Genomic DNA, 26,367 nt, shown 5'->3' on the forward strand with positions numbered 1-26,367 from the left:
TGGAATCCCGCTATAGAGGGCTACCTGTCTGGGACGCAGACCTCAGGGTAAACTTGTTTTCCTGCCTAACTTCCTTAAGCCCTTCCAAAACAAACAGGGCGCCCAACAGTCATGCTGGATAAATACACATGTCCATTAAATGGTTACACTCCACCTGAACTTAGTTTCTCCTTCATGAGGACTTCAAAAAGGTAAGAAAAATCACTTTCTTTGTATCATTGGTGAATATCATTCTCTTTATCTGGTGAATACAAGGTTTTACTTCAGCAAGTCTGTATTAAATGATGCATTTACTGCATATTATGATGCCAGTTCTAGTGGCATCATCATTGCATCATGTTTAAAACAGTAAAAATGTGATCTATATAAACGTTGATACAGTTTAGAAAGGTATTTAGTCTCCATACTAACCTTTTCTTATCCAATGTTTTTGTGTTTTTCACTGAAGCATATTTTCAGCTTGAAATGGCGCACACACAAGACATCTAATGTATACAGCATGTAGTCAGGTAACTGATTTTGTGAAAGCTAAATCTGACCTATATAACCCACATGAAAGCTCAACAGCTGAGTGTTGAGCAACATCCATCATCCAATAATTTGACAGGACCACAGACGGGCCAGCTGGTGCTCCCTACACACCATCGCCTCACCCGCGGTGTCAATATTGACATTTCAAAACGTTGAAAAACACCTAACTTAAGGTGGTACAATACTGAATCCGAAGTCTGGATTTAGAACCTCAGACTACACAAGTCCACCATCCCAAAAACCATCCAACCAAAATAACAGCTTTCTATTAGATTACCATGCCGACGGGACACAGCCAGACATGATGTACCACACCAAACTAAGCAGCTGACTCATGATGCTGGCTCATAGTGGGCACCACAACAGAGTTGATGGAGACCAGGCTGCCACAGCAGCACAATACACAGTGAGCGGCTGACTGCTACTGAAATGTTAGCCCTTTTTACATTTGTTCAAATGGAAACAGATGGAACAAAAAGCTCACTTAAAGATCAAGCATCCACCAACTTTGTATTAATTTACAGTCCAATTGTCCTTTTTGTTCTCCACCAACTCCCGAGATAAATATCTGTTTCTTTAGCTAACAAACGTTGCACTCATTAGACCTGCAAAGTCTAGAGAAGCGAAAAAGGTTACAAGATACAATACATACACATAAGGTAAGTTTGAGTGATTTTAATACACAAATCAAGGCTTTTGGAGCGATACAAGTTAGCTAATTCTTACTAGTATAGCTAACATTGCACGTCGGGAAGGTGGCTTTAAACGGTCTGCAATAATTGACATCACGTTGTTCAGTAAGGCAGCGGCTGCTGTGCCAATACCAGCAGTTTATTTACTTGGTTTTAGTTTAAAACACATGCCTGCTGCGTCTAAAAACACTACTATGAGAGCTTTGTAAATAAATTTGGAGATTTTGGAACCAGGCTAAATTTCAAGCATGTAAAGAATAACATGTCTGCATTAGCACCATGGTAAAACTAACTGTGACAGCTGTGTGACTGATTCAGAGAGGCAAGGGGCCAGTGTGTTTAATAGAGTTGAACACTTATAGTTCCAAGTTGTGGGCCTTTAAAAAAAAAAAAAAAAACAGTATACGTGTGTACTTGGCTTACTGACAGTGGCAATCAAGGACAGAGAAATGTCTAATTTGTAGATTTCAAAATATTTGGGCCTGCGGTAGCTGGCACCAACAACATTTAAAATGAGTGAAGACAGACTCAGTCGCTCTAGAGCGCTGCGTGCGTGGTTGGCACACTAAATTGCTTACAATGGCGTCCAATTAATGAGCCAAATCTAATTTGAAATGTCTCAGTTGTGGGTCCGAGGTGAAGCAATGAAAACACAAACATACACGCATCCTGAAATGGTGGCGGATGGAAAGAAGAAACGTCTACACCGAATAAATGTAACCGTCTGCCTGTGTGACTTATTAAAACCTAGCGTACCTCCTTGTGAAGTCGGTACGTTGACTGTGACGATCTTGCTGTTGGCGGGCAGCGGCAGCTTGGTGGTCACTACCTTTCCACCCACTGAGGTCCCCGTGATCTGGAAGGTGTGCCCACCAGACGTGGCCACGGTGGTCTCCGTGCCCACTCCTAATAAAGCAAACAAACAAAACATCACAACAAATAATGTAAATCCAATAATATCACTATTTTTGTGTCTAAACTAGCACAGCTGCAGTTACAAATACCTAGTATGAGCACATAACAGAACAATGTCTGGTAAAGCAATTACAGATTTTATAGGTTGAATGGTGTCTCTCTTGTGAACACACATAAAATGATTTGTTTTGACTTAATTTATGTAAGAACAAAGAGTACACTGTACTTCTCTGCAGCTCCCCCAGACGAAAGTACAGCTAACTGGCTATTAGTTACGCTCCTCTGCAAAGTACCTTGTGTGCTTTGACCCTGCTTGACCCAAGTGGCGAACGACTGCTGGAAGTTTTTGTTCTGCTGGAATGTGACGGGGGTGCCCATCTTGGTGGACAGTACCACCTTGGTGGTGGGGGTGCCCTGGCCTGACAGCGAGCCGACGATGACTTTGGGCGTGGCGATAGGCGTTACGGGAGTCCCTGCTGGGGTCGCTGTGACTGTGCCCGTTTTCTGCTCCAGACGTTTCTGCGAAACAGTCAGTCGGGACATTAACATAGGAACCCATGACAGAACATTGAGTGGAAAGACTACTGAACTGAACCACACTCACCTTGGCCTGCTCTGCTGCCTGAGCTTTCTCTTTCTCCACCCTGTGAAAGAAAAAAATAACCTCAAGCTTAAGACAGAGCAAACATTTGTGAAAAACTAAGAGTTAGACTGAAGAAATTTGAAGGAGACATATTATGCGTATTTTCAGGTTCATACTTGTATTTTGGGTTTCTACTAGAACATGTTTCATGCTTTAATCAAAAAAACACATTCTAATGAGCCTGAATGTGATTGGGAGGTAAATGGTTTAGAGCTGTTCTAGTCCTACGACCACTCAAAGCGCTTTAACACTACATGTTCATTCACCCATTCACACCCATTCATACACTGATGGCAAGGGCTAGCATGCAAGGTGCCACCTGCCCATCAGGACTATAACATTCATGCAACACTCACACACTGTAAACACAGCTGCGGGAGCAACTTAGGGTTAAGTGTCTTGCCCAAGGACACATCGCATGGACTAGCTGAGGCGGGGATCGAATACTTGGACTTGGCTGCTGAAACAGTAAAATCACCATCCTGAATAATATCGGACTCTCCAGTTTGACATGTTTTGAAACGTAGGCATGGCATGCTTGACCCTCTGACCTTTCTGAGAAGGCTCTGATCTCCCAGAGGTCCAGCTCCTCCTCAGCCACCCAGGTCTCGATCACCACTGGGCCCGTCTGCTTGGCGGGCTCAGGCTTCTTGGGGCGCAAGGCACTGGAGCGCAGCCCCTTCCTCTGAGGGGTGTGGGTTTCTGGGATGGTGGTGGAACAATACCAGATCAGTGTTATTGTCTAGTTTTAAAAAAAGGAGCAACACAACTGATTGATAGAAATAGACACAAATGATTCATCCTTTTTTTTCTCTTCCACTTAAACTAATAAATCGTGTTTTTTCTTCAGTGGCTCTAACCTTTAGGAGTCTCAGGCACTCCCAGGGGGCAGATGATTTTGCGGATGCAGTACTCTGAGCGAATGCCATAGGGTCCCACGTCGCGTCGCTTGATGATCTCTGTGGTGGTGATTTCAGTGTCCGATGTCTCTGTGGCAATGAGTGGGGATAGGGCTGGGTTGGTATGGTGATGAAGAGGAGAGCCCGAGAAGATGGAGGAGAAGCGCTCCAACATAAACACAGCGACGCCTACATGAGACTGTGGACTGTGTCTTTTTCAGACAACCATGTTTGCATCTTTCTCGAGGCCAACATGGGGGTAAGGAGGGACGGCCCGGGTAAATACAGGAAAACACTATTGAGTTATTGAACCACAGAAATGCTACAGTTTTTTTTAACACTAATTTGGAGTTGATCCATATTTGTGGAAACATCAGCTGCATCTATCAACAATATAGGTAGGAATATGGGCACAAATAAAGCAGAACATTCATTCAGGAAATCAGATCAGGGCACTTCTGCATCTTCTATCAAACAACACCATCCTTTCAGGGTGAAGGACATCTGTGTTTGGAGGCGGTTGGATGGTTTGGGAGAGTGGGAGAGTGTGTGTGTGTGTGTGTGTGTGTGTGTGTGTGTGTGTGTGGGGGGGGGGGTTCTACCTGTCCGCGTGGTGCCGACAGCAGCGGATGGTTTGACGGCCATGTCGTCCCATCTCAGACAGGCCCACAGGAGCCTCAGCATCAGGCTCACACCAGCCAAAGACTTCACCGTTTGCAGGCGATACCTGAAACACAACCCAGAGGTTCAAGTACCGGTCACATATTTATCGGAGCGTGTAAACATTTGTCCAAGTATTGTGTGTCGTTTATAGCTTTTCACCTGCACATAAAATGGCAAACTGCTATACTGAAAGAAACACCTGGAAAATGGAAATGTCTGTTGTGTACATTTTTCTGAAAAGTTGAATTTTAAAAACACAAAGAGTAGCGGTTCTACAGTTATGAGCTGAAGGGTTTTTGGCGTCTCCCACCCTGCTGTCATACAATTCATGAGTGCCAGGCGACTGGCCGCCAGTGACTCCCTCAGTGTTACAGAAAACACATTGGAGCACGATCATGGGACAGGAAGAGGCGGACTGAGGTTTTTGGTGGTGTTGCTGTCCCCTCATGACCGCTTCGAAGACATATTTAACCAATCATTTTATACACTAATTTGGTTGAGGGCTAGATATTATCTTCAACTACAAAAGCAAATAAAACAACATTTTGAACTCACAAAGTTTAAAGTGGAAGCCTGTGCATATTTCACAAGGTCCTTTTTAATTTAATAAACACTTTTGGGTGTAACAGACTGTTCTGACAGTAGAAATATTCCATCCATGCATCATTATGGCCGTGACTGCGTCTCCGAAAAAGAACTTGGCAATTGTTTAAAACATCTTGCACATCTACAAAAACATCTCCACAGGGCTGTGTGTGTTTGGGGTTTGGTAGATATTCCCTTTCCCGTGTGAAGCCACCCGCGGGGAAAACATCCCTGGGTTGCAGGGCTGGGTCACTGCACAAAATGAACATCCCGACACTTGTCGGCCTGGTGATTCATGACTGCTTCAGATCTCTGAGGTCCAGTTGAAACCTGTGTGACACCAGGCTCGGAGCCACAACATCCCTCAGGGCCAAAGCCACGAACAGCAGACAGGGAGGGAGACACGATGAGCAACAGATCAACAGGACAGGGCACTTTGACAAAACCAGGAGAGGGTTTAAAGTGGATGCAGAAGGGACATACTAGCAGCCGTATTCCTTCTGTTGTCTCGTGGAAACATCACAAATAGAAGTGTGTGCTTTTAAAAACATTTCAAATGAAGCATCTGTGTGTAGAACTAGAGCACAAAGCTACACTGGCTTTGTTTTGTCATTAAATATCCACGTCAGGGTGAAGGATATCAATAAGAAAAATGTAAAGTGAAAATATACGTAAGTGTGGATAGTCCTGCTCACATACTTCCTACCAGTTTGTGGTTTCCATTTCATGATATCCAGACTTAACATTCACTGTAATGTGACAGTGAACACACACATATATATATTAAAACATGGCAGAAAAAAAACCCCTCTTCAAGACCTTTTAAATAGAAAACACAAGGAGTGTCTTCTGATCGAGTTTCATTTTGAAATATTTTACTCTGAAGTTGACATTTATAGAATAAGGGAATAACTGAATTCTAGTCTAGGAATATTCTTTAATTAAAAGTAAATTTAGAGTGTTGTCCTTGGAAAGTTTATAATGAATATTTTTTGGGGAGTCAGTAGATACAAATCATGCCTGACTGACTAAAACTTATATATTCAGTTTATTATAATTGGGCTTTCTGTCTTGGAATTTCAGTCATTTAGAATAAAGTTGTGTTTGTCTAAATGTACGAGATCCAAGTTGTCTATGTTAAGCATTGGTTTCCTCTGGTTTCAATAATGCTTGCTGTTTAGGTGGTTGATGAACGTGCTTACCTCCAGGTGATGCCAAACGTGGGCCTGGGTGAAGGATACGGCCAGATATCCAGCGCTGGCTTGGCGTTGTAGCTAAATATGGACACCTCGCGGAATCCGCCTCGCCTCGCCAGCACCTTCAAGTCGGCGTGTGGCAGTACAAAGATACTCTTGCGCTTGCTCTTGGTGACAAACTTGCGGTAGGAAGGAAGCGCGGTGTCCGAGCGCGTCTTCTTGGTGCGGGAGAACTTGAGGAGGCGGACGCGGCCCTTTGTCGACGAGGAGTCCTCGAGGCTCACAGCGACGGACGTCAATGAGGTTTTACCCCTGGTGTCCCTTGTTGCCTTACTGATGCAGAGCGCCGTCTTCTGTTCCTGTGTCACTATCTCACTCTGGCTGTCCTCCGACTGACCATCGTGCCCGGGTGAACAGATTTTGGTCACAGTGGTTTTGGTCATGGTGGTAAGGGTGGACACCGCACTGTTCTCCGTCGTCGATGCCACGGGCTTCGTAATCACTCCGGACGCATTCAACGGCACCTTAGCCATCTTCATCTCCGTGGAAACTACGGTTGTGGTGGTTGTGGAGGTTGTGGTTACCTGGGTGATGATGGTCTTGAGTGGTTCTGTCGTCCCGCTGTTACTATTCTCCTCTGCGAAGTCGTCGCTCAGACTGGACTCTTCCGCTGAAGGTATAGGAGACGGAGCCATTCTGATGATCTTCACCGCGGGACTGGGTTTGGGCTGAAATGGGGATGTGCTGCTGTGCTGCAGAGTGCTTTGAGTATTCGCTCCAAGTGCATCTATGTTGTTCTCCAGCCTCGTCATCTTCAGTGGAGGTTTGTAGTCCTGGTCTGACATCTGCGTCTTGCCGTCTACCTCTACCTTAGAAGCTAGGCTCGGTTCCTTACCCCCAACCTCTGTACAATCCTTGAGAGGGGCCAAATCTCCGTTCACTAAAGGCTTTAGCTGTGTGCTGTCCTTGACAACCAGCCCTTGTTCTTCGCTATTACCTATGCTGTTCACCTTGGACTGTGGACTACTGGTAAGCACACCATTATTTGAGCTCTTTACAGAGTTACTCAACATGCTTTCACTCCCCAAGCCATCATTACCATTTACCTGAGGGAGAGGAGAAACTGGCTTGGGAGCGCTATTGCCTTCGGGTCTACCTTGTCCAACGCCATGTACATTTTCTTGGTTCTCCTCTAGCCCCGTGCCATTTTCCTCTGTACCTGAATGCGCTGAACTTACATTTTCTGGGTTTTGCTGAACACCTTTAGAAGGAGATGTGTTTTGACTGCTTATCTGGTCCAGAACACAGGATGTTCTTAGAGAGTCTGATTTCAAGTTGGGTACGTCAGACCCTGTGTTTTCAATATGTGCAGCCTTGGTAACATCTGATGGTACACTGGCTGTTTGTCGCTCTAAAGAGCTATGTATCCCCCCTGCTGTTGCTTCATGTACATCAGGCAGTGTGACACCCTCTTGCCCTGAACAGACTCTTTTGATCTGATCAGTTTCTTTTGGCCCCATAGTCCTTTCCACTAAGTCTGCCTCCAATACCTGAGGTATGGAGGCGGTTTGGTTTTGTGTACCTGTACTGCAACTGTCTTTGGGTGTGGAGTCTGGAACGGGAGAAGGAAGAGGAGGAGTGACAGTCTCATCTGTAGTTTTAGAGAGTTCAGCCTGACTCTCCCCTTCGACCTTTCCTCCTCCGAGTTTTCCTGCCGATGGAGTTTGTGTTGTGGAAGATTTCTCCTCCACTTTCACAGCTTTGCCCAGTGCAAGCTGTGTCTGGGCGAGAGTATGGGGCTTGAGTGGTGACCGCGGCCGGACAGGAGTGCTCAGAGCAGGGTTGGAAATGGCCGAAACTGGTGCGGGAGTCTGACAGTTGGGGGCAGACACCTGCTGCCTCTGCCTCTCCTCAATAACGTGCTGCTTCACTCGTCGCTCCAGCAGGCAGTCCAGCTTGGAGGACTTGACCTTCTTCTTGTAGGCAATGCGGGTGAGGAAGCCCTTGCTGACATCCACTACATCGTAGTTAAAGGGTCGTGTAGGGCTCTCCGTAGGCTCCTCCTTTATGGAGGCCTTTTCCTCCTGAATACTGGACCCTGGGGAGAAAATTAATTCAGACTTTAATCTGCATTTATATACAATTCTCCTTACAATCAAGTTGAAAACGCTTGGGAAGGACACACAATACTAAAGTAAATGTTGTAATTATAAAAGTTGTTTAAATTTAAAATAAAGCACAAGTCATGAGCCACATGCAATTGAATACAGTGTGATTAGACACTAAGTGGCACTCTGTCATACTTTGCTCTTCATCTGATCGTGAGTCTGCGGGGTCCACCTCCATCCCTGCAGGCGATTCATCTGCTGACAATTCCTCAGACTTTTCCTTTTCATCGACCCCTTCTTTCTTTTCCTCTTCCATCCTCTCATTAGACTCCAAATCCTCCACAGACATAGGAGGATCTGGTGCAGGCTTGGAGAGGTTGGAGGATTCTTGATCTTTCGCCTCACTGCTTAAGACAGCAGCTCCCTGAGCTTCTGGTGCAGCCACACTGGGACGTCGACTCAAATCCAACAGGGTACATTTCTTGCCAAGTTTAGCATCTTTGGAAAACACAACGACTTAATTAGAAAAATAAATAAGACTTCTATTACAAAAATGTTTGTTTTGGACACTGCTGTTAATCTGCAGCTTTGCTGGGCATTTGAAATAGTTGGTAGCAGGCAAAGGTAAAAGGATAAACAAGAACATCTGTATGAATATACAAGAATCTAAACTATTTAGGAGGTTTTTGATTAACTCAATGACATCCACAGACACATCAAAAGACATGCCTAATTTACAGAATGAAAACCTACACACACACACACACACACACACACACACACACACACACACACACACACACACACACACAGTGACATCGTTGAGATTACTGAGTGAGAGACTAATTCACTCGAAGAGTCAAGGAGACTTTAAATTATACAAAAACACATTTTAGGCCCCAAAAAGTCTCCCGCTCCAGACCTTCCAGTTCTTTGCGGTAGTTGGCGTTGGTGTTGCCGGGAAGCCTGGGGAGAAACCGCTGCACATAAGTCCTACTGATCCAACTCCAGCCCCCATAGCCTGTAACGCGATACTCCTCTCCTTTCTGCTTCCACACCTTCAAATAAGACCAGAAAGTAGAAGAGGAATGAGTAAAACGAAAGATAAGGAAAAAAAAGAAAAGATGAAAGGTTCACACAGAGAAAAGTGATTTAAGGGAAACAGAAAAGAATGGGGAGAGCAAAGGCATAAAGAGAGATTAAAAGTTCAGAGGTTATTCACCCACTGATCACTAATTGCTGCTGGAAATGACTCGCATAATAACTCAACTTGCTGCATCAAAGAGCCCTTGATGGTCTCTCTCTCACACACACACACACACACACACACACACACACACACACACACACTTTTCCCCAAAGCAATGCCTCAGTTTTCCAGGCAGCAAAGTCTAAATCTTGAGGTAGACCAGACTGAAATAGTATTGCCATTGTCAATATAGTTTCACGTTGTGGTTGCATAATCAACAGAAGTAGAATAGTTAGGGTGGAGGTATCTTATCTTATCAAGCCTCTTGTCACTGATCAGCATGTGTCGGTGTGTTGTGTGCTTTTCGATGCTCATTTACATGATGAGTGGATTTGTGTTGTGCATAAACCAAGGTTGTAATGACAAGTAAAAATGTCAGGCATGCAGTCGGCAATCAAATGACTGTGGCCACTAATAAGTATCCATGCACAGTGATGGCGGTCCAATCTCAATCTTTAGTATGTATACACAAGTGCAAGAGGGTGTTCCTTGTGTGCATTAATGACAATATCTAACATTTGACATAATCCATTCATCTTGAGCCAGGTTTGGATTCGACCTACCTGGTGTTTAATTGGAAAGGTGTACTTGACCCAGGTGGCCTGTTGCATTGTCTCCTCATCCTCCAGCTTCTTCTCCCTCTTCTTCACTTTCTCCTTCTCCTCACGCTCCATGGATGTCATGCGGTTCAACCTGAAAACGTTTTTTGTAAATTGTCATACAGTATAGCCTGCTGCTCTTAAATTGTATATGCAATTGGCTCTCCTTCCACAAAGACTCTGTCACTTCAGGACAGCCACACATATCTTGTGTATTCTATTTTCAACATTTCAGCCCATCTCTTCAGCCATTTGGAAACACATCATATGTTAATAATAATTTATCTTATTATTAAGTGTGAGTAAACAATGGGAAAGCTTCTTAGTTAGTAATAATAATAGTTGCTCTTGGAACAGAAATTAAACACACACACACACGTCTCTGTCTCTCTCTCAATTACTTTGCTCACAGTTCAGTCTCACACATACACACACTCTGATCCTAACCTTGTGAAATCTTGGACAATCGCCTCTTTAAAGGGGCGTTGTGGTGTTAAAGCGGTAGTAGAGGCTGAGGTGGGTGGCACTGGTAGTGGACTTGCAGTCTAAATATTATGCCTCACAGCTAGGGTGGGCCTTTTGATCTGATCTGCTGAACTTACCACACAACCCCCGTGTACACGGTGAACGCTTGTTTGAGTAGTTATCTTGTTTTGATGTGTTTGAACGTCTCGCATTTAAAATGAATTTGTGGATGGAACTAAAACTATTATTTTGTTTATGTGTGTTTGAGGTATTATATCACAGAACAAAAGCACAGATTTATGAATATGTGTAGTGTGTACACTGTATGTACAGTACACAAACAAACACACAGTATTACCTGGTATGGCCCAGTGAGTCCTTCCAGAGAGGCAGCATGGCCACAGGTTTGATGGCACACTCCAGGATGGCCAGGGCCAGCGCAAACTCTCTGGCTTTACTGCACATCTGAACTGCTTTGATCCAATTGGTCCTACAAAACAAGCAAATAAACATAATTTTTGTTTTCACTTTTAGGCTACATTAAGTTTTCAGGTCATGGTGTGCTTTTACTTTTGTAAAAGTGCTTTAATTCTGACTTTTTTTTCATATCTACACATAAGACGGTTTAATCAGAGAACCAACATCACAGTGCCTGAATCAGTACCTGTGTGAGGCCCAGTTAGGGTGCATGAACGGTGAAGGAACGTTGTTCTCCAGCTGGATGATGGTGATTCTCAGGGTGGAGATGGTCAGCAGCTTGGAGCCATGGATGGACCCATTCCACTTAAACTCTCCTGCTGGTGTCATGCAGAACTTGTGGGAGAGATGCCGCCTCTTGTCGTGGTCCTGATGAAAAGAACAAATAAAGTAGGTTTCAGTCAGGGATTAAGTGAGAGCATCTGAAAGATCGGGGACATATCAGAGCCCCGTTCAATATCGATTTATAACTGTCTTTAACAATTATTATTATCGCAAATCCATATGACTTTGATGTCCTTATAAGAGCGGGGGAAACCCTTGCAAACATGCGTAGAAATTAAAAAAAACCCAGAAGGGGCTTGAATCCACTGAGCAACCCTGCAGCTCTTTTGTCAAATGGCAAAAGCAACAAGTTGTCGTGCTACTTGCCTCTCTGTGCTGGTGTTTGTTGAGGGCCACAGTATTGGAACTGTACTGGTTGTGATAGACGCGGTACTTTCCCTCCTGTCCAAGCTTGAAGTACTGGCTGAGTGTCCCCTTCATCACCACGTCCTTGCCCCGCGTGCTGACCCGGGTGACATCACCTTGTGCATTTACTATTAGTACCTGTAAAAGACATGAGTCATTCAGATACATTTAAAGATTGCCTTATGACAATGAAGTTCATATTCCCATCTATTTTGTTGTTTGCATAAAATGAGCATCCTCAATACAGACAGTGACGTTGCAGCCTTGAAATGAGCTGTGGTAGAGTGTTTTATTAGGCAACACGTTAGCTCGGGACAATGTTTAAAATATTGTCAGCTAAATCTCCAGTTCTTCCTCCGAGGCCTTTAACCTTACCTACAAACATACACTGGCCTGTGCACCTGTGAGTTTGACACTACGCAGGTTTTTTAATTTTTTTACATATTGTCTAAAAGAGCAAAAGCATAACCGTTCATGACTCTCCTCACCTCTTTGCCCTCCTTGAAGCCCCTGTTGGCTTCGTGAACAGCAGCAGCCACCTGTTGGTTCTTCATCTGGCTGAGCTTACTCTCTGGGTTCCTCAGCCGGGTCACCATGCGAGTGGCTGCAGACCTCTTACTGCCGGGACCCCCCTCGCCGTTGGCCGAGTCTTTACCGTCTCCTGGAAACCCAATGCCAGAAAAAGGGCATGTTGTAAAGTCTATTTGAAAGGGTTTTTTCTGGCATCAGTTTAGGCTTGAAAAGTTAATTTGACATAATCTTTATTTCATCAAGAAGTCTCATTAAGATCAAGATATCGTTTGCTCGACATACCCAAGTACAGTTTTCAACAGTCCAACAGAAATTAGAAAACAAAAACAAGATGTAATTATGAGGTAATGTTTTGTCAGACCTGTGTCATCCAGGCTGGCCAGGGATGACTGGGAGGACTTGTCAGCCAGGTCTGGAGGTTCAGGTCCTCGGGGAGGGGCCTTGGCTCCCATGCTGCAGTTACTGTTCTCCTCGCTGGTCTGGGATGGTTGGCTCAGGCTGGGGATGCCATCTCCACTGACAGGGACAGAATCTGATGACGGGTTTTCTGCTACACAGGTAGAAAATCAAAAAGGAGGATTGACCGTTACATAAACAAGATCAGCTTGTCCAGATTGTGTTGTTCTTCATCCGAGACATCTTTCAGGTTTCGTTTTAATTGTTCCGGCAAAGTACTGATCTAGAAAAACAAGACTGTTGTATTAAAGCTGTCAAAGGATGATCAAGTAGAAGCTTAGTCTTAATGAAGGTAGACAGTTTCTTGTGATAAATCAGCAATAGTTAAGGCTATACCTCCCTCTACTGATAAGTCACGGGTAACGCATGCACCAAACAACAGCACAAATGGAGGGATGGGGCGCTTGAAAGCATCGGGCGACCAGTCCAGGCAAGGCAAGGCTCCAGCAAAGCTTACACAACTACACTGCGGCAATGAATGGTGAACCTCTGGAATTATTAAGGATGAATATGTGCAGTTTTTCAACAAAGGCACTACCTAAACAGAGAGCCATTTAAATCAGACGTTAACAAGCAACAGCAAAGAAAAAAAGATTATGCCAGGCAATGTAAATGCTGGCCCCAGTTGACCGATGCTCGGTTCTGGTCATGCCGAGTGCGGTGACAACGCCATCTGATCGCAAATCAATCGATGCAATCGACATCTCTGCTGAGAAAAAGAGAGCATGAGGTTTTAAGAGTTCAAGTGCAAAATGGCTGGAGGTGTTCCAGGGCCGACGCCAGGTTTCAAGAAAGAAAAATTGGACGATTGAACACAAAAGCCAGCAGATGGAATGAGAGCCACATGCAAAGCAGCAGGCTGCGAAACGGTCAGGAGGAAGGCCAAAGCACTGGCGCTAACAAACAATTCACTGCTATGAGATTCATCACACAATCCTGTGAAGTTGCAGAGTGCGACGGTAAAGCAAATCCCCCCCAAAAAGCCCCCCCGACATGTCCTCGTATACCTTCGGTGTTGTTAGAGACCTTCACATGGGAACATCCCGCTATCAGAGCCGCTTCTGCGGCGGCCGAGGGCTTTGGAGCCTCCGAGGCCAGGCCATAGCTCACGGTGGTGGGGAGGGTTTGTGTTGGGGCAGAGGTTGCCGGAAGTGTAGGTCCGTCTGAGATGCTACTGCCACTACTGCCATCTTGGCCAGTGGGTGGAGCTTCAATAACTACAGGTGGACAGCAGCAATGTTGTAAATATTGCGGATATTATGGGAGAATGCATACAAAAACTTGGAGACAACGGAGAGAAGCAGTGACGGTTGGGGGAGACAGATGTGGTCAAATCCTAAAATCATCCATCATCAATTAAAAAAAAAAGAAAAAAGAATCAGCTAAATTTGGAATTTTTTTTGGCAGAGCTACATTATATTACCTTTAAACTTTTACTACCTTTAGATTTTCTAGATGAATGCAATCACGGATTTATGGGAATACATAGACATTTATATTCATTATGCTCTCAAGGCCAAAGACATGTGTTGTTCTGCTGCACATGCAGTAAATGTTTCATCGCTCTGTATAGATGCCTCTTTATTGCACTGTATAATACATATCCAGCAAGACACAGATATAAATTAAACCGTGTGCTTTACGAGTGCCAAACTTGTCGCTTGTCTTGAAAAAGAGCACAGCATTTCTAATTGGTCTAAGAGACAAATAACAACAGGACTGATTGTTAACATCAATCACTAATTTCACCGTTGTGATGACGTCCTTTTCTTCAGAATGGAGTGGCGGTACTGAGACCCAGAGAAACAGCGTTTCAGGCCAGACCACACTATGTTTTTATGCTACTATTATTATGACTGTGGGCTACATATTAAAATCGTGTTTGTCAGAATACCAACATAAATACCCTCACCATCCATTTTCTCCTCCGTGGCCTCTTCTTTAGTCTTCTCCTCTTCCGTCACATCTTTGACCTTGCCCTCCTGTTGCCCCTCGTCCCTCAACTTGGCCTCTTCATCTTCCTTCTCTTTCTCCAGCCGCGCTTTCAGCGCCTCCTCGGCAGCCCGTCTCTTCACCTCCTCCAGCTCCTCCTCCTTCTTAGCCCGCAGCCGCTCCAGGATCTCCTCTGGATGACAGAAGCAAACAAACGGCGACAGAAATGAAAAGGATGTGAAAATAGATAGCGTGTGATTATCATGAAATCACAATCAGTGATGTGATCAACAACAGCGCAGAGAAAAGTAGACAAAATAATCCATTGAGATCTTGTACTGCGTGTCTAAAAAGGCGCCGTTTCAGAAGATACTGAGAACACCATTTATGGAACTAAACATAGAAAAAATTTAATTTGTTGTTATTCAACACTTGTGAGTAAATCACAAAATACACATTAAAAGCCAGCTTTTATACGGTCTTTCATCGTGTGCTTGTATTTAGCTGTTCTTGAGTTTTTATTTTTACGTGCGTTTGTTTCTTGTTTTTTTTGATACGTTGTCTATGTGATCCAAGCTTAAAAAGTGCTAAACAAATAAAACAATAATAATAATAATAATAATAATAATAATAATAATAATAACAACATCAAATGATGTGCTTGAATTTAATATTAAAACCCCAAACTAGGGAAAGTAACAGAATAACCTTCCTCATTTATAATTCACAAATGGTAGCGGCAACAGACCGTGTACAGTATTCACATTACATGATTTAATGCAAAACGTTTTAAAATGTGTAAATCCTTTTTTGATGTTGACATGGAGCAATCAACAGCCACACATGCAGTAAAACACCACAGTAAAGTTGGATTCCTGTGTGTGGTCAAAGAACACAACGGCATCATGCTGCGTTTCAGAACAATCACAGCGTTAACACATGTAGCAGCAGTGATAGTCGCATATTGAGAGATAAGCACGACGGGTCATTGATACACAACGGAAGACTGTAAAGTCCTTCAGCAGAGCATGACTCATCGGTCACACCATTACTGATTTAACATAAGCTGAGCAATGAAAAGCTTCCATCTGCACTGTGCAGGGCAGCATAAAGGAACCAAGATTAAAAAAAAAAGAGAAACTTTGACATTAATTGTTTTTTCCAAGAACCTTTCTGTTGGGCACTCCTAAATCCTGACCAATCAATCCCCTGTGTCAAGTATCAAGTGTGCATCCTTGCATTCCTTGAAAAAATACAACAGAAAACACTGGGATGAAGCTGTTGCTGTCAGTTTGATAAAGTCAGACAAATGTATTCATACAGACATACAGCATTTATGTTAGTCTGCAGAAATTGATGACCTTTAACTTAACAGTGTGCGTGTGTTGCATCAAACGTAAACACTACATACAGCAGCACCATTTAAAGTGTGGCGCTAGGTTTCAACCCTTTATTTGGGATGAAGGTTAACGGCACAGCAGACTGAATGCTATAAACACGACGTGCTCACGAGTGCATCACTTCCCCCCGACAAAGCAGGCAAAACTAAACAAAAACAGAACACATGGATTTGGTGGACACCCTGTCTGAAGCAAGGAACAGAGGAGCGACTGAAGGGGAGCTCGAGTGCTGGACACTGGCCAAACTGGGACCAGAGTAAGGTTACATAATAGCTGGGTTGATTCCTACGGCCCAGCCATCTATGACTGGGTGGCATTCATGAGTATTGGGGGGGAAAAGCAGGCAGAGGAGTGGGAAGACAGAGACAGGAAAGGAAGAAAGAAAATACTTTAAAAGAGATCCTTCTTCCACTGATTCGATGATTAAACTTTGCAGCTCAAATCCTCTGAAAATTGGTTTCTTTAAACTGAGAAAGAGTGAAGAACTCCTCACCATTAGCGGCAGTGAGGAAACACTTGTTGCTGCCACGGGCCTTGTTGGTTAGGTCCTCAGTGATGTCCATATGCGCGTGCACCTCGTCCCTTATCTCATCAAGCGCCGCATACAGGTCGGCCTCCCAGTACTCCTTATCCAAACACTCTATGAGCTCGGCTAGCTGGACCTGGGGGGGGGAGTTCAATAAGTGCAATACAAGATTGGCTCACAGCAGCACAAAAAACAGGGAATGTTGGGACGTATTTTGTCCATTAAAAGAAAGAGTAGGACACATAGCTAGAGTAAGAAAGACACTAAGAAGAGTAACAAGAGTCTTTCAAAACACAATAACTCCATTTTATATTGTGTGAAGAGCGCTGCAGTGAGAGAAAAGGACGAGTCGCGTCTACCTTGGTGCTGTAGTACCAGATGGCTTTGTCCTCCTGCTCGCCATCCTCCTCGCTGTAGGGGAGACAGGAGGGGGACCATTAGGAGACACAACAGTGACGGGTGGGACAAACAGGAAGAAGATGATGTGATCTACATATGCCTTCTTTCTATATACTTCTGTGTAGCTTCATGGCATACGTTTGCCTTTTGTCTGGTCAGCATACTTCTTTTGAATACTTCTCACACTGAATTTATGGTTAGCCTGCACGAAAGATTGTCATTAAAATGTTTATGTCAGTTTTCATCTCTCTATGGCAATACAATGCTGTCACATTCATGTCAGAGACAATGAATTACAGGACCACAGGAGCGAACAGCTGAGCAAAGACGCAAAAATGTGTCATTGGAAGAACACAGAACAATAAGTCCATTCAAGAATCTTGCTCATTTCAAAACTGTCTATCAGACTGTGATTTCCTCAGTTCTTCAAAGGCTTCTTCATCTCGCTTTGCCAGACAGACTCACTCGTCAGTAGGGAGGCATATTTTATGCTATGGACAAAAATGATGCAACTATTTGATAAATAGGATATGGATCCATATGGATATGGAATCGGATTTGCTGCAAGTGTGTAACATTTGTTAAAGAGCTTAAGTATAGGTGTGCAAGTCACTCACAGGGCTTTTTGGTAATAATTTCCAGATAACAATTGATTTTAGGGTATTTTCTTAAATCTCACATGCGTTTACCAAAACAGCACTTGAAGCAGAGCACATGCATTGCTGTTTGGAGCATTTTAGAAATTCTGGCTGTCCATGGTGCTGAAGAGAATAATCAGTTGATTTTTAAGTTACTTGTTGTATTTAACTGTATAAAGTATTAGATATTGAAAGTAGGCAGCATAAAATGTTTTTAATACAATTTGCTTTATATGCACGTACACACTACCGCTCAAAAGTGTGGGGTCGCCTGCAGGAAACTCTTCATTTGTTACAGTCTGAGACGATTACTCTATATTTTGTAATCGTCTTTCATGCTTTGCGGTTGTAGAAAGTAGTTCAAAATATAACACCGGTGTTGAAGCCAAGACCACCTAAACCTAGACCAAATCAAGACCAAGACTTTGAGGGTTGAGACAGAGTCAAGACCAGAGCACGTGCCACACTGCATGGCAGATTCCTCTTCATTCACCTCTAATTGTCATATACACTGCATCGGTGTATGTGTATGGTGTACCAGGAGAGACAATAATCAAAAGGCGTGACAAGACTGACACCTTCAAAAAGTGGTCTTGAGACCAAGGCTGATCTTGAGTACCACAACACTGTATGAACCTAGAGAACCTAAGAAAAAATAAATAAATCGAGGGCATCATTTCAGAATTTGCGCGTACAAGATGTAATTCGCGGCCTCAATTTAATCTAATCGTCCCCATGTTTTGGTAAATGAGTGTGCACGGGGTAAGTGTGTACACAGAGAGCCAGCACAACAGACCAGCTTTTAACACCGACGCATGAAGTGCAGCGCGCCTGTTTTAAGTAGAAGATGTCAACTTGTCTTAATAACTTTTTCCCCAAACTAAAGTAAAGCTGAAGCAAGGACAAGCGCCTGAAGCAGGTGTCGGCTGGAATGAATGACTTGGCCTTGTGCACTGCCAAAATTATCCAATTATTTAATAAGTTGTACAAACAACAAATTAATTAAAATGTGGGAACGACTTCATTAAATTTAGATCACAAATCTTGTTTGCACAAACGAGTTGATCGTGGTCTCAATATAAAGAATTATTTCTCTATGGCCCCTCTCGAGCTTCATGTTACAATCATATGGTCACAATTAAATTACACAGATTTTTTTTGTTTAACAACAAACATATTAAATGATTGCCCGGCCCTACTTTGTTCCATTCTAAATTATTAAAACACAGAAAATTTCAATAATCTGTGAGAAGATCTGCTCCCCCTAAGTTTCCATGTGTGCGCCTGTAGGGTGAACCGTACTGGTTAGAAGAAAGCCTACGCTTCTGCAAGGCCCAACACAATAACAAAATATTGGCAAGGACATTTTAAAAAGTTTAAGAGTTAAAGTTTAGTGGGATATTTGACAGCTTTATTCTCAGCATTGGTCCACGCAGAGGCCGTGTAACAGTAGTGTCTATTCAGCACTCCACTGGAGGCACATGTGTGCGCGCACACACACACACACACACACACACACACACACACACACACACACACACACACACACACACACACACACACACACACACACACACACACCCTTACTTTTGCGCGCATCATTCACTGCACGTACATCCACTCACACAAACTTTCCTCTGTGCACACTACTTATATGCACAAACACACACACGGTCTCTGAGGGGAGAGTGGAGGTCAGTAACGCAGCACCTGCTGGGGGGCAATTTGAAGAGCAGAAAAAGAAGCGCGAGTAAATGCAGCGCTGACAAACCTCGAGCCACCTTTTAAATCATATCGTGTTCAGGGGATCCAGGCGCTTTTGTGGTTTATGTAGCAGGCCTTCTGCTGCTGCTGACCCAGCACACACACACACACACACACACACACACCATCTGTGACTGCTCAATACCAGAGATCATTTGCTAACACATTGGACCAATACTGCTGATGGTCAGGTTGTGTTAAATCCTATGGATGGATGCAGTTATTTTTTGGTTAGTCATACAGCTGCTCCAACCTCCATGCTCATACTTTTTACTTTAATTTATGGTGTGCATGTTTGACTTTGTAGGTACTGCTCTTTGCTTTCCAAACAGACCCAGTCAGTTTAATTGGGTTAATGCAGGTCACTCATCACCCCTCTGCTCACCTGAGTTGCCAATAATAATAATAATAATAATCTTTAGACAAGTGGCTGGGACAAAGTAAACTGACCCACAAATAATGTGGTTACATCAGCTGCATCGATATATCAGCTACAAAATGACAGTACAGGTATGTGCAGAATGGATTACTTGCTATAGCTGTCTTCTGTTCATGCAGATGGTTTGTGACATTCATGAACACTTTCTATGTGGCAACTTTGGAGACTCTGATGTTGCGCTGATTAAACTGTTGTTACAGCACGATTATTACTCTCACTTATAATCTTGGAAAAACAGAAAATCATGGCAATTCGAGCAAATGTGCGACCATAATTGTTGATAAACGATCAAACAAACCTGTTTCACACACTCAGTCCTTACCAAGCGTTTCAGTATGTTTGCATATTTCTTCTACTTCTACTACAACTTTGATTAATTTGGTATATTATCAGTATTCGACACTGTAACGAGATCAAGTCACCCACCACTGACACCTCTTGAAGTATATGCAAAAGCGTTGGCACATAAATGAAACGTTGTGAACTTACACGACGATGCGGCGGTTAAGGAACCAGTATTTTCGTTGGTGTCGGTCGAAGCCGACTGGCAGTTGTCGAATAAACGGTTTGCTCCTCTGCACTTCTGGGATGCAGTCCGCCACGCCGGGCACCTTGTGGGCCACACACACCTCGCACTGCCACTCGTCCTCCGGCACTTCCTGCAGCGGCGGCTTCACACACTCCAGATGGTAAACGGCTGAACATGTCTCGCAGCACAGCAGGTCGCCAAGGCGATGGCATACCCGGCAGTGGTCGTCGTAGGCAACCACGCCTTCGGACATCAGCTCCTCCCGGGCAATGTTGGTCGCCAAGAACTGGTCCACCAAAAACTGGAGGACTTTGATTTTGCTCTCCAACGGTTCGTACGGGTAATCCTCACACTCCTGGAAAGGCAGAATGTGCCGGTACTCCGGGTCACTCTCGCAGTACGCCCGCACCACCTCCGGCCAGGTCATACCGTCCACAAAATACAGGGTGGAGTTGACGGAGTCCTTCACGTCAGTGGGACCAAACGTGGTGTTAGAAGTGTCCTCCTCTCTGAGAATGGCTTTGAGCAAGGAGATGTGGGTCTCTGCCAACAGTGTGCACTGCTCCAGGCTGGCCACCGCTGCACAGAAATCCTCAAAGCGGAACGGCGAGAGCCGCAGCACCGAGCCAAAGTTGCGGAGGACTTCGTAGACGGCAGACACATTGAGGAGCTGCGAGGTAGGGACCTGGAGGTCCTCGGAGGACTTGGGAAGCTCCAGGGAAGGAATGTCCTTTGCCTCAAAGATGGGAGACTGTGGTCGCAATGCCCGACTCCTTCTCCGGCCTGCAAGAAGTGAAAAAAATAAATAAAAATGAGTCAGGAGTGAGAAGGATGGAATAACAAAAAGGAAAAAAGAAAATGAAGAGACATTTTTTTGCTTTTGTGTCAACACCAAATTCTAACCATGGTAACTGTGGGATGTACTGTGTAGCGGTCAACCCATAGTGTATTTTTATAGGCTGATACAATAACAAAAATTTGGAGCAGGAAAAGGCCAATGAAGAGCTGATAGTGCTGCGGGAGAAATAAACTGAAAACAGGTCAGAAATGACTCAATTACCGCTTGTCAGCTTGTTGTAAAATCAGCTGTCCTCAGGACAAAGTTGCAGTCTGCGTTTAGTTTTTAAATGCATGGAATGTTTTTTCATGGATTTGAGTATTGCTTTCTGAAACGAGTGCCAGCGCTCCCCACCATTCCTGGTCTTAAGTGCCATGTTACATGGGGCTTTCAACAGTTGTTTTGATACGCAGGAGTTAATCACGTGCGCGCAGATATTTTCAGCAAAAGTGGCCCCTATGATATGTTTGGAGCCTCTATGGAAAACAGTGATGTACGTTTTTACGCGCGACTGGTGGCAACTGTGCTGCCATCACCCACTATCCATCGGCCAGTTCCTCCAATAACAATAGTTTGTAAAACGTTCAAATGCGCAGGGTTGAGCTCTTATAAATGGTCCTTCTTCCAGTATGCCTGGTGGCACTAGGGGATCCCCCAAGCGGCATACCAAAGTGCCACATGTAATCCAAGTTGTTCTAATAAAAAGGACACAATAACAATATGAAATATAACATCCTATCAAATTCAAATACTACATAGGACTCATAGAACACCTCATTTTTGAGGGGAAACACGGCTAGGGCTAATGTGAAAGAAGTAACCCCATTCACAGCGTGATACAGAAGAGTCACTTTATAAAAAGGAAGACCAGCTAATTCTTGTCCCAAGACAATAAGCTGAATTTATAAGCCCCGCCTTTCTTTCTACGGTGTAATTAATGCGTATGGTGCAGCTTATTTGCTGCACTTTCAACACAGGAACGTGTAAAGGCCTGCATTTGTATTTGATGTGAATGGCTCAGTGCAGGTCATTCAACCCGGCCTCATGACCCTGGTCCTGATCACGGATGAATGCTTTTTTGAGACGAACTGCATGGTTTTGACATGGTGAAGAGGCACGTCTTTAAATCACTGTAGGATTAGTGACGCCACTTCAAATATATCTATGTTAGGTTTGGTAGGATTCTGTGGTTTAGCATTGATGTGTAAATAGATAAACAACAATGGGACCACACCGGCAGAACTGGCTGCTTCTCAACTGGTGACAGACGGGGATCAACCTGTGACAGCAGCCTGGTATGAATGGGTAAGACTGGGGTTGACCACCGCTGGTTCATTATTTGGCATCAAACACCGGGATCGTGTGTAAAAGTGCTGTGTGAGCGAGTGAGCTGTGCATTTTGTTTGAAAAGCGCATGGATATGTCTGTCCATACTATTTAGAAAAAGACTAAGTATGTCTCAATACATAGTATGTCCAATGCAGTACACCAAAAACACCAGGATGTCCTAATGCACCCTGTCGCTTTTACAGTGTGCTTTTCTGGCTATTTTGACCCACAATCCTCTGGAACGACTGAGCCGCCGGGTGAACACAGACACATGACAGCTATTACATATATTGAATATATAGAAGTTAAAGGGTCAAAGTCCACGATGTAATGTTATGACGAAGTAGTATGTCCCAATTGTATGCATATCGCATGCAGCAGTATGTACTTTGTAAGGGCAGCTAAATACTAAAAGTATAAAGAAAAAGTGTGTGATTTAGCACGGCAGGGAAAGCACCAAAACTCTCAAAGTGGGGTCCGTGAGGTGTATTCTGTATCTTGTCAGGGGTCCTTGGCTGAATATAAACCTCTGGTCTGGGCCATTGGTCTTATGATAGACCCCTCACAACGCTGCCATGTTCACGGGTCATTATTAAAAAAATAAGGCCATTGGAAGTTGAGAGGTATGCGAGTAATCCCACTTAAATGGCATCTAAGCCTGATCATACTGTAGTGACGTTTTATAGGGTGAAACAAAAAAAAAATATATATATAAAGAAATACAACCTACACTCAAGTATTCAAGCATTTTTGTTTTAAAAGGATAAATGTATCCCAACAACAAATAAAATGCCACAGAGATATAGATATATAAAGTTTCTGTTGGACAGACATTTAAATGCACAAAACACTATTTTTGCACATCCTTTATAGAATGACTTCCCGCGCATTGCATAACAGGTGTGATGTAAATTGATGTTAATTGGCACGACAGTGCTCGCTCACCTGATAAACAGTGTGGTTACTATGGTAACGGCGGACCACGTAATATTGTAATGGAGTTGGTGTTTGCAACAAGTGAGGAAAAGAGCGCCTCTCTTCAAAACAAACGCCTGTCAAACTCATCTAGAAGCGTTATGCAACAAAATACGTCTTCTGTAATTGAGCTGGACGTGGTGCAAACGGTCTGATGGTCGTGCACGAATAAAATACAATTACTGCCGTTATTTTTTTAACGGGTAACACTTTAATTTTAGTACAACAGCCGCGATATAAAGTAGAACTACGAAGTGTTAATCCGAGGCCAACATTGGAAAACAACGGTTATAACTACGTGTTTTGAAGAAGTCTGTTACATATAATAAAGTGGCCGTACTGTACTGTGCATAATAATAACAAACGTACACGTTGAATGAATGATAGCTATATATGTGTGATAAATAGAGTCCATACATCCAGTTACTCCGTGTCTACGGAAACACGTTAAATACAGCACGCTCGAAGAAGTCCGGTAAAAAATAAAAAAGGGTAAAATTCTCCAATATAAATTGACAACAAAAATTTGCTGATCCGACAAAAAGTCAAAAACACGAGAGCCGGTTGAAGCGTGGAGCAGATCTGTACACCAGTGGCAAGCAGAGCACACGGTAAACAAAGGCCTGTTTCTGAGTGCAAGCTCCATTTTGAACAATGCGGCTTGGTTTCTGTACTGAGCTGAAAAAAAATAAAATGCACACTAAGTAATGCAAAGCGGCTGTGCTAAAGTGCGGGCACTTGCAAACAAACGTACCTGGGGTGCTACCGAGCGTGCTGTGACTCCTAAAACTACTCTCGGTACAGTAGCTGGCATCATCATCATCTGGTAGTTCCTCCAGATAGTCCGATTCGTTTCCCAAGGCCTCCTCCTCTTCAAGATCCGACGAAGGGTTGTCGTTCAGGAGTTCATCATCGTCTGACCTGTAGCTTAAATTATCATCCTCCTCGTCGCTGTTGTCGTCGTAGACCACCTTGGTTTGAGGCCGCCTCCCTCCGCCACGGCTGCCTCTCGACCCCCTGCCTCTCGATCTGCCTCCTCTGCCCCGCGATGCCGCGGCCGTTGCCGTGGTTGAGGCTCCAACTTTCCTGCGGCCCCGGGTCGAATGAAAGTTCTCTCGGCCGGAGATTTCTGTCTCCACTTCCGCAGAGCCAATGCCACAAACGCCGCCACTTCCACCCCGTCCCCGACCGCGTCCTCTGCCTCTCCCCCGTCCACGCATCCCTCGACTCCTGCTGCCCCGGGAGCCGCGGACTGGCCCGGGTGAACCTTCCCGCATCGCGGCTGCTTGTTTGGGCGGCCTTCCTCTTCTCCCCCTCATTGTGGGAGAGAGTCTCTTCTGTTCCGCTTCAATCTCGGAGCTCGAATGAGCCACGCACTCCGGAGAAAAGCGGGGGAGAAAGAACCCAACAGATCTGGAGACGGTTCCCGATAAGTCTCCACCAAGCCCCGGTCTCAATTTCAGGGCGGAAAGCTCAAACTGAATGGCCGGTGTCCCGCTCTGGGTCGCCTGCAGACGCCATTTTTTCGTCTCAGCTCTCCCTCCGTTGAAAACACAGCAGGCCCCAGAGCTGCGTTAAGCTAACCACGCGCACCAGTGGTTGTACCGGAAGTAAAGCACGCTTTCCTTCAAACAAAAAGCACAGTCAAAGTAAAAAAATACAAATCAGTATTTAATACCGAGATTCACAGAACATAGCACAAATATGGAAACGGTGACATATATCATTAATTGCCGACGCAGCCGTTATATAATCAAAATATAAACTTTAAATACGTTCGTTTTAACGAGCTCACTGCGACAGATCGGAAGATGCGTTTCTATTCTCTAACTTGACACTAGCAGGCCTGAGTGGATGCGAAGTCACGTGACTCACTATTCTACAATAGACGCAATTGCCGTGCTAGTTCATAAAATGTGTTATCCTTCCTAACGCTTTAGTCCAATAGCACTTTATTAGCGCTGACTGATTTTGGCGGGTGGTTTTAATCACAGGTGGGTCGAGTGTTTTTAGTGAAACATCATCGTACATTTTCGGCCATGTCGCCATCGTCGTCACAGCAAAGCCAGGCGAGAAGATAAGCATAGTCCGACATTTAGCTTTATAATATGAACCTACATTTGTCATAAAAGTAAATAGCACACACTTTGCCATGTTTAAAATGACGTAAATATGCAAAACAGCTGTAATTTTTTTTTTTTTAACAAATGCATTTAATATTACTTTAAAATGACTTTTAAGTATTACCAGGGAACCTGGCTCCATTTCCAATCAGTTCAGTTCACGTTCAATTGTTGAAATGACGTTGACATTTTATTGGAGCGATGCTGAGCTCCTGCTGATCAAACCTGCGCTATAATAAGTGTTATAATGTAGCTCGCGTTATAATAATAATTATACCGTGTACGGTCAACCAAAGAAGAGTAATAGAGGTGCAATTGCAACACCCTTCACTCTTATCAAATGCCTCTGGGTTTGACTGGATGAGTTTGGCAAGTTAACGTTGACTGTTCGTCTTCCGCTCTCGTTGGCTTTCCTTTTTCAGTTTGACCTCTTCAACAATAGACTGCACAAAACCCGAGCTGCGGCTTTTGCCGCATAGCTAGCCAAACTATCCTATGAACTGATATTATCGCAGGTAAATACATATATGTACATTGCTACGACTATATTTTATAGTTTTTGTTTAACTTCTGAATACACGGGCACATATCTTGTCAGTTGTCGTGGCCGAGTGGTTAAGGCGATGGACTAGAAATCCATTGGGGTCTCCCCGCGCAGGTTCGAATCCTGCCGACAACGAGTAATCTTTTTGTAACTGTGTCTCTGATAATTTGCATTTTGGAGGGAATCCGAGCACTTACCTACGTGTGCGGTAGATGAGATACAGCATTGGTTA

At 44.1% G+C, this 26,367-nt stretch overlaps 1 protein-coding gene and 1 non-coding gene across 3 annotated transcripts in view; one reads left to right on the forward strand and one right to left on the reverse strand.

The window, feature by feature from the left end:
* LOC137885429 (nucleosome-remodeling factor subunit BPTF-like) overlaps window positions 1–25,000 on the reverse strand; it is a 41,882-nt gene extending 16,882 nt beyond the window's left edge. Inside the window, exons 1-21 of one of the 2 annotated variants that reach the window (XM_068727703.1) lie at window positions 24,223–25,000; window positions 20,287–21,109; window positions 16,917–16,968; window positions 16,525–16,693; window positions 14,612–14,824; window positions 13,707–13,916; window positions 12,605–12,793; window positions 12,201–12,373; window positions 11,674–11,850; window positions 11,210–11,391; window positions 10,904–11,035; window positions 10,045–10,174; window positions 9,155–9,290; window positions 8,428–8,730; window positions 6,131–8,222; window positions 4,283–4,407; window positions 3,642–3,770; window positions 3,333–3,483; window positions 2,743–2,782; window positions 2,432–2,657; window positions 1,980–2,129 (exon numbers count right to left, since the gene is read on the reverse strand). In XM_068727703.1, coding sequence (XP_068583804.1) covers window positions 1,980–2,129; window positions 2,432–2,657; window positions 2,743–2,782; window positions 3,333–3,483; window positions 3,642–3,770; window positions 4,283–4,407; window positions 6,131–8,222; window positions 8,428–8,730; window positions 9,155–9,290; window positions 10,045–10,174; window positions 10,904–11,035; window positions 11,210–11,391; window positions 11,674–11,850; window positions 12,201–12,373; window positions 12,605–12,793; window positions 13,707–13,916; window positions 14,612–14,824; window positions 16,525–16,693; window positions 16,917–16,968; window positions 20,287–21,109; window positions 24,223–24,787 — 6,367 coding nt within the window. In that variant the 5' untranslated portion in view covers window positions 24,788–25,000. Of the gene's footprint in view, window positions 1–1,979; window positions 2,130–2,431; window positions 2,658–2,742; window positions 2,783–3,332; window positions 3,484–3,641; window positions 3,795–4,282; window positions 4,408–6,130; window positions 8,223–8,427; window positions 8,731–9,154; window positions 9,291–10,044; window positions 10,175–10,903; window positions 11,036–11,209; window positions 11,392–11,673; window positions 11,851–12,200; window positions 12,374–12,604; window positions 12,794–13,706; window positions 13,917–14,611; window positions 14,825–16,524; window positions 16,694–16,916; window positions 16,969–20,286; window positions 21,110–24,222 lie in introns of both variants that reach the window. The other variant, XM_068727702.1, reaches the window with a different exon arrangement.
* Window positions 25,001–26,188: 1,188 nt separating this feature from the next.
* On the forward strand, window positions 26,189–26,270 carry trnas-aga (transfer RNA serine (anticodon AGA)). Its single transcript has one exon. It is a non-coding gene; the product is annotated as a tRNA-Ser (tRNA).
* The last annotated feature ends 97 nt before the right edge of the window (window positions 26,271–26,367 follow it).

The sequence above is a fragment of the Cebidichthys violaceus genome, unplaced genomic scaffold, assembly GCF_023349555.1.
Source record: "Cebidichthys violaceus isolate CVI_PGR_0920_01 unplaced genomic scaffold, fCebVio1.0.p SCAF_4, whole genome shotgun sequence".
NCBI classification, from domain to species: Eukaryota; Metazoa; Chordata; class Actinopteri; order Perciformes; family Stichaeidae; genus Cebidichthys; species Cebidichthys violaceus.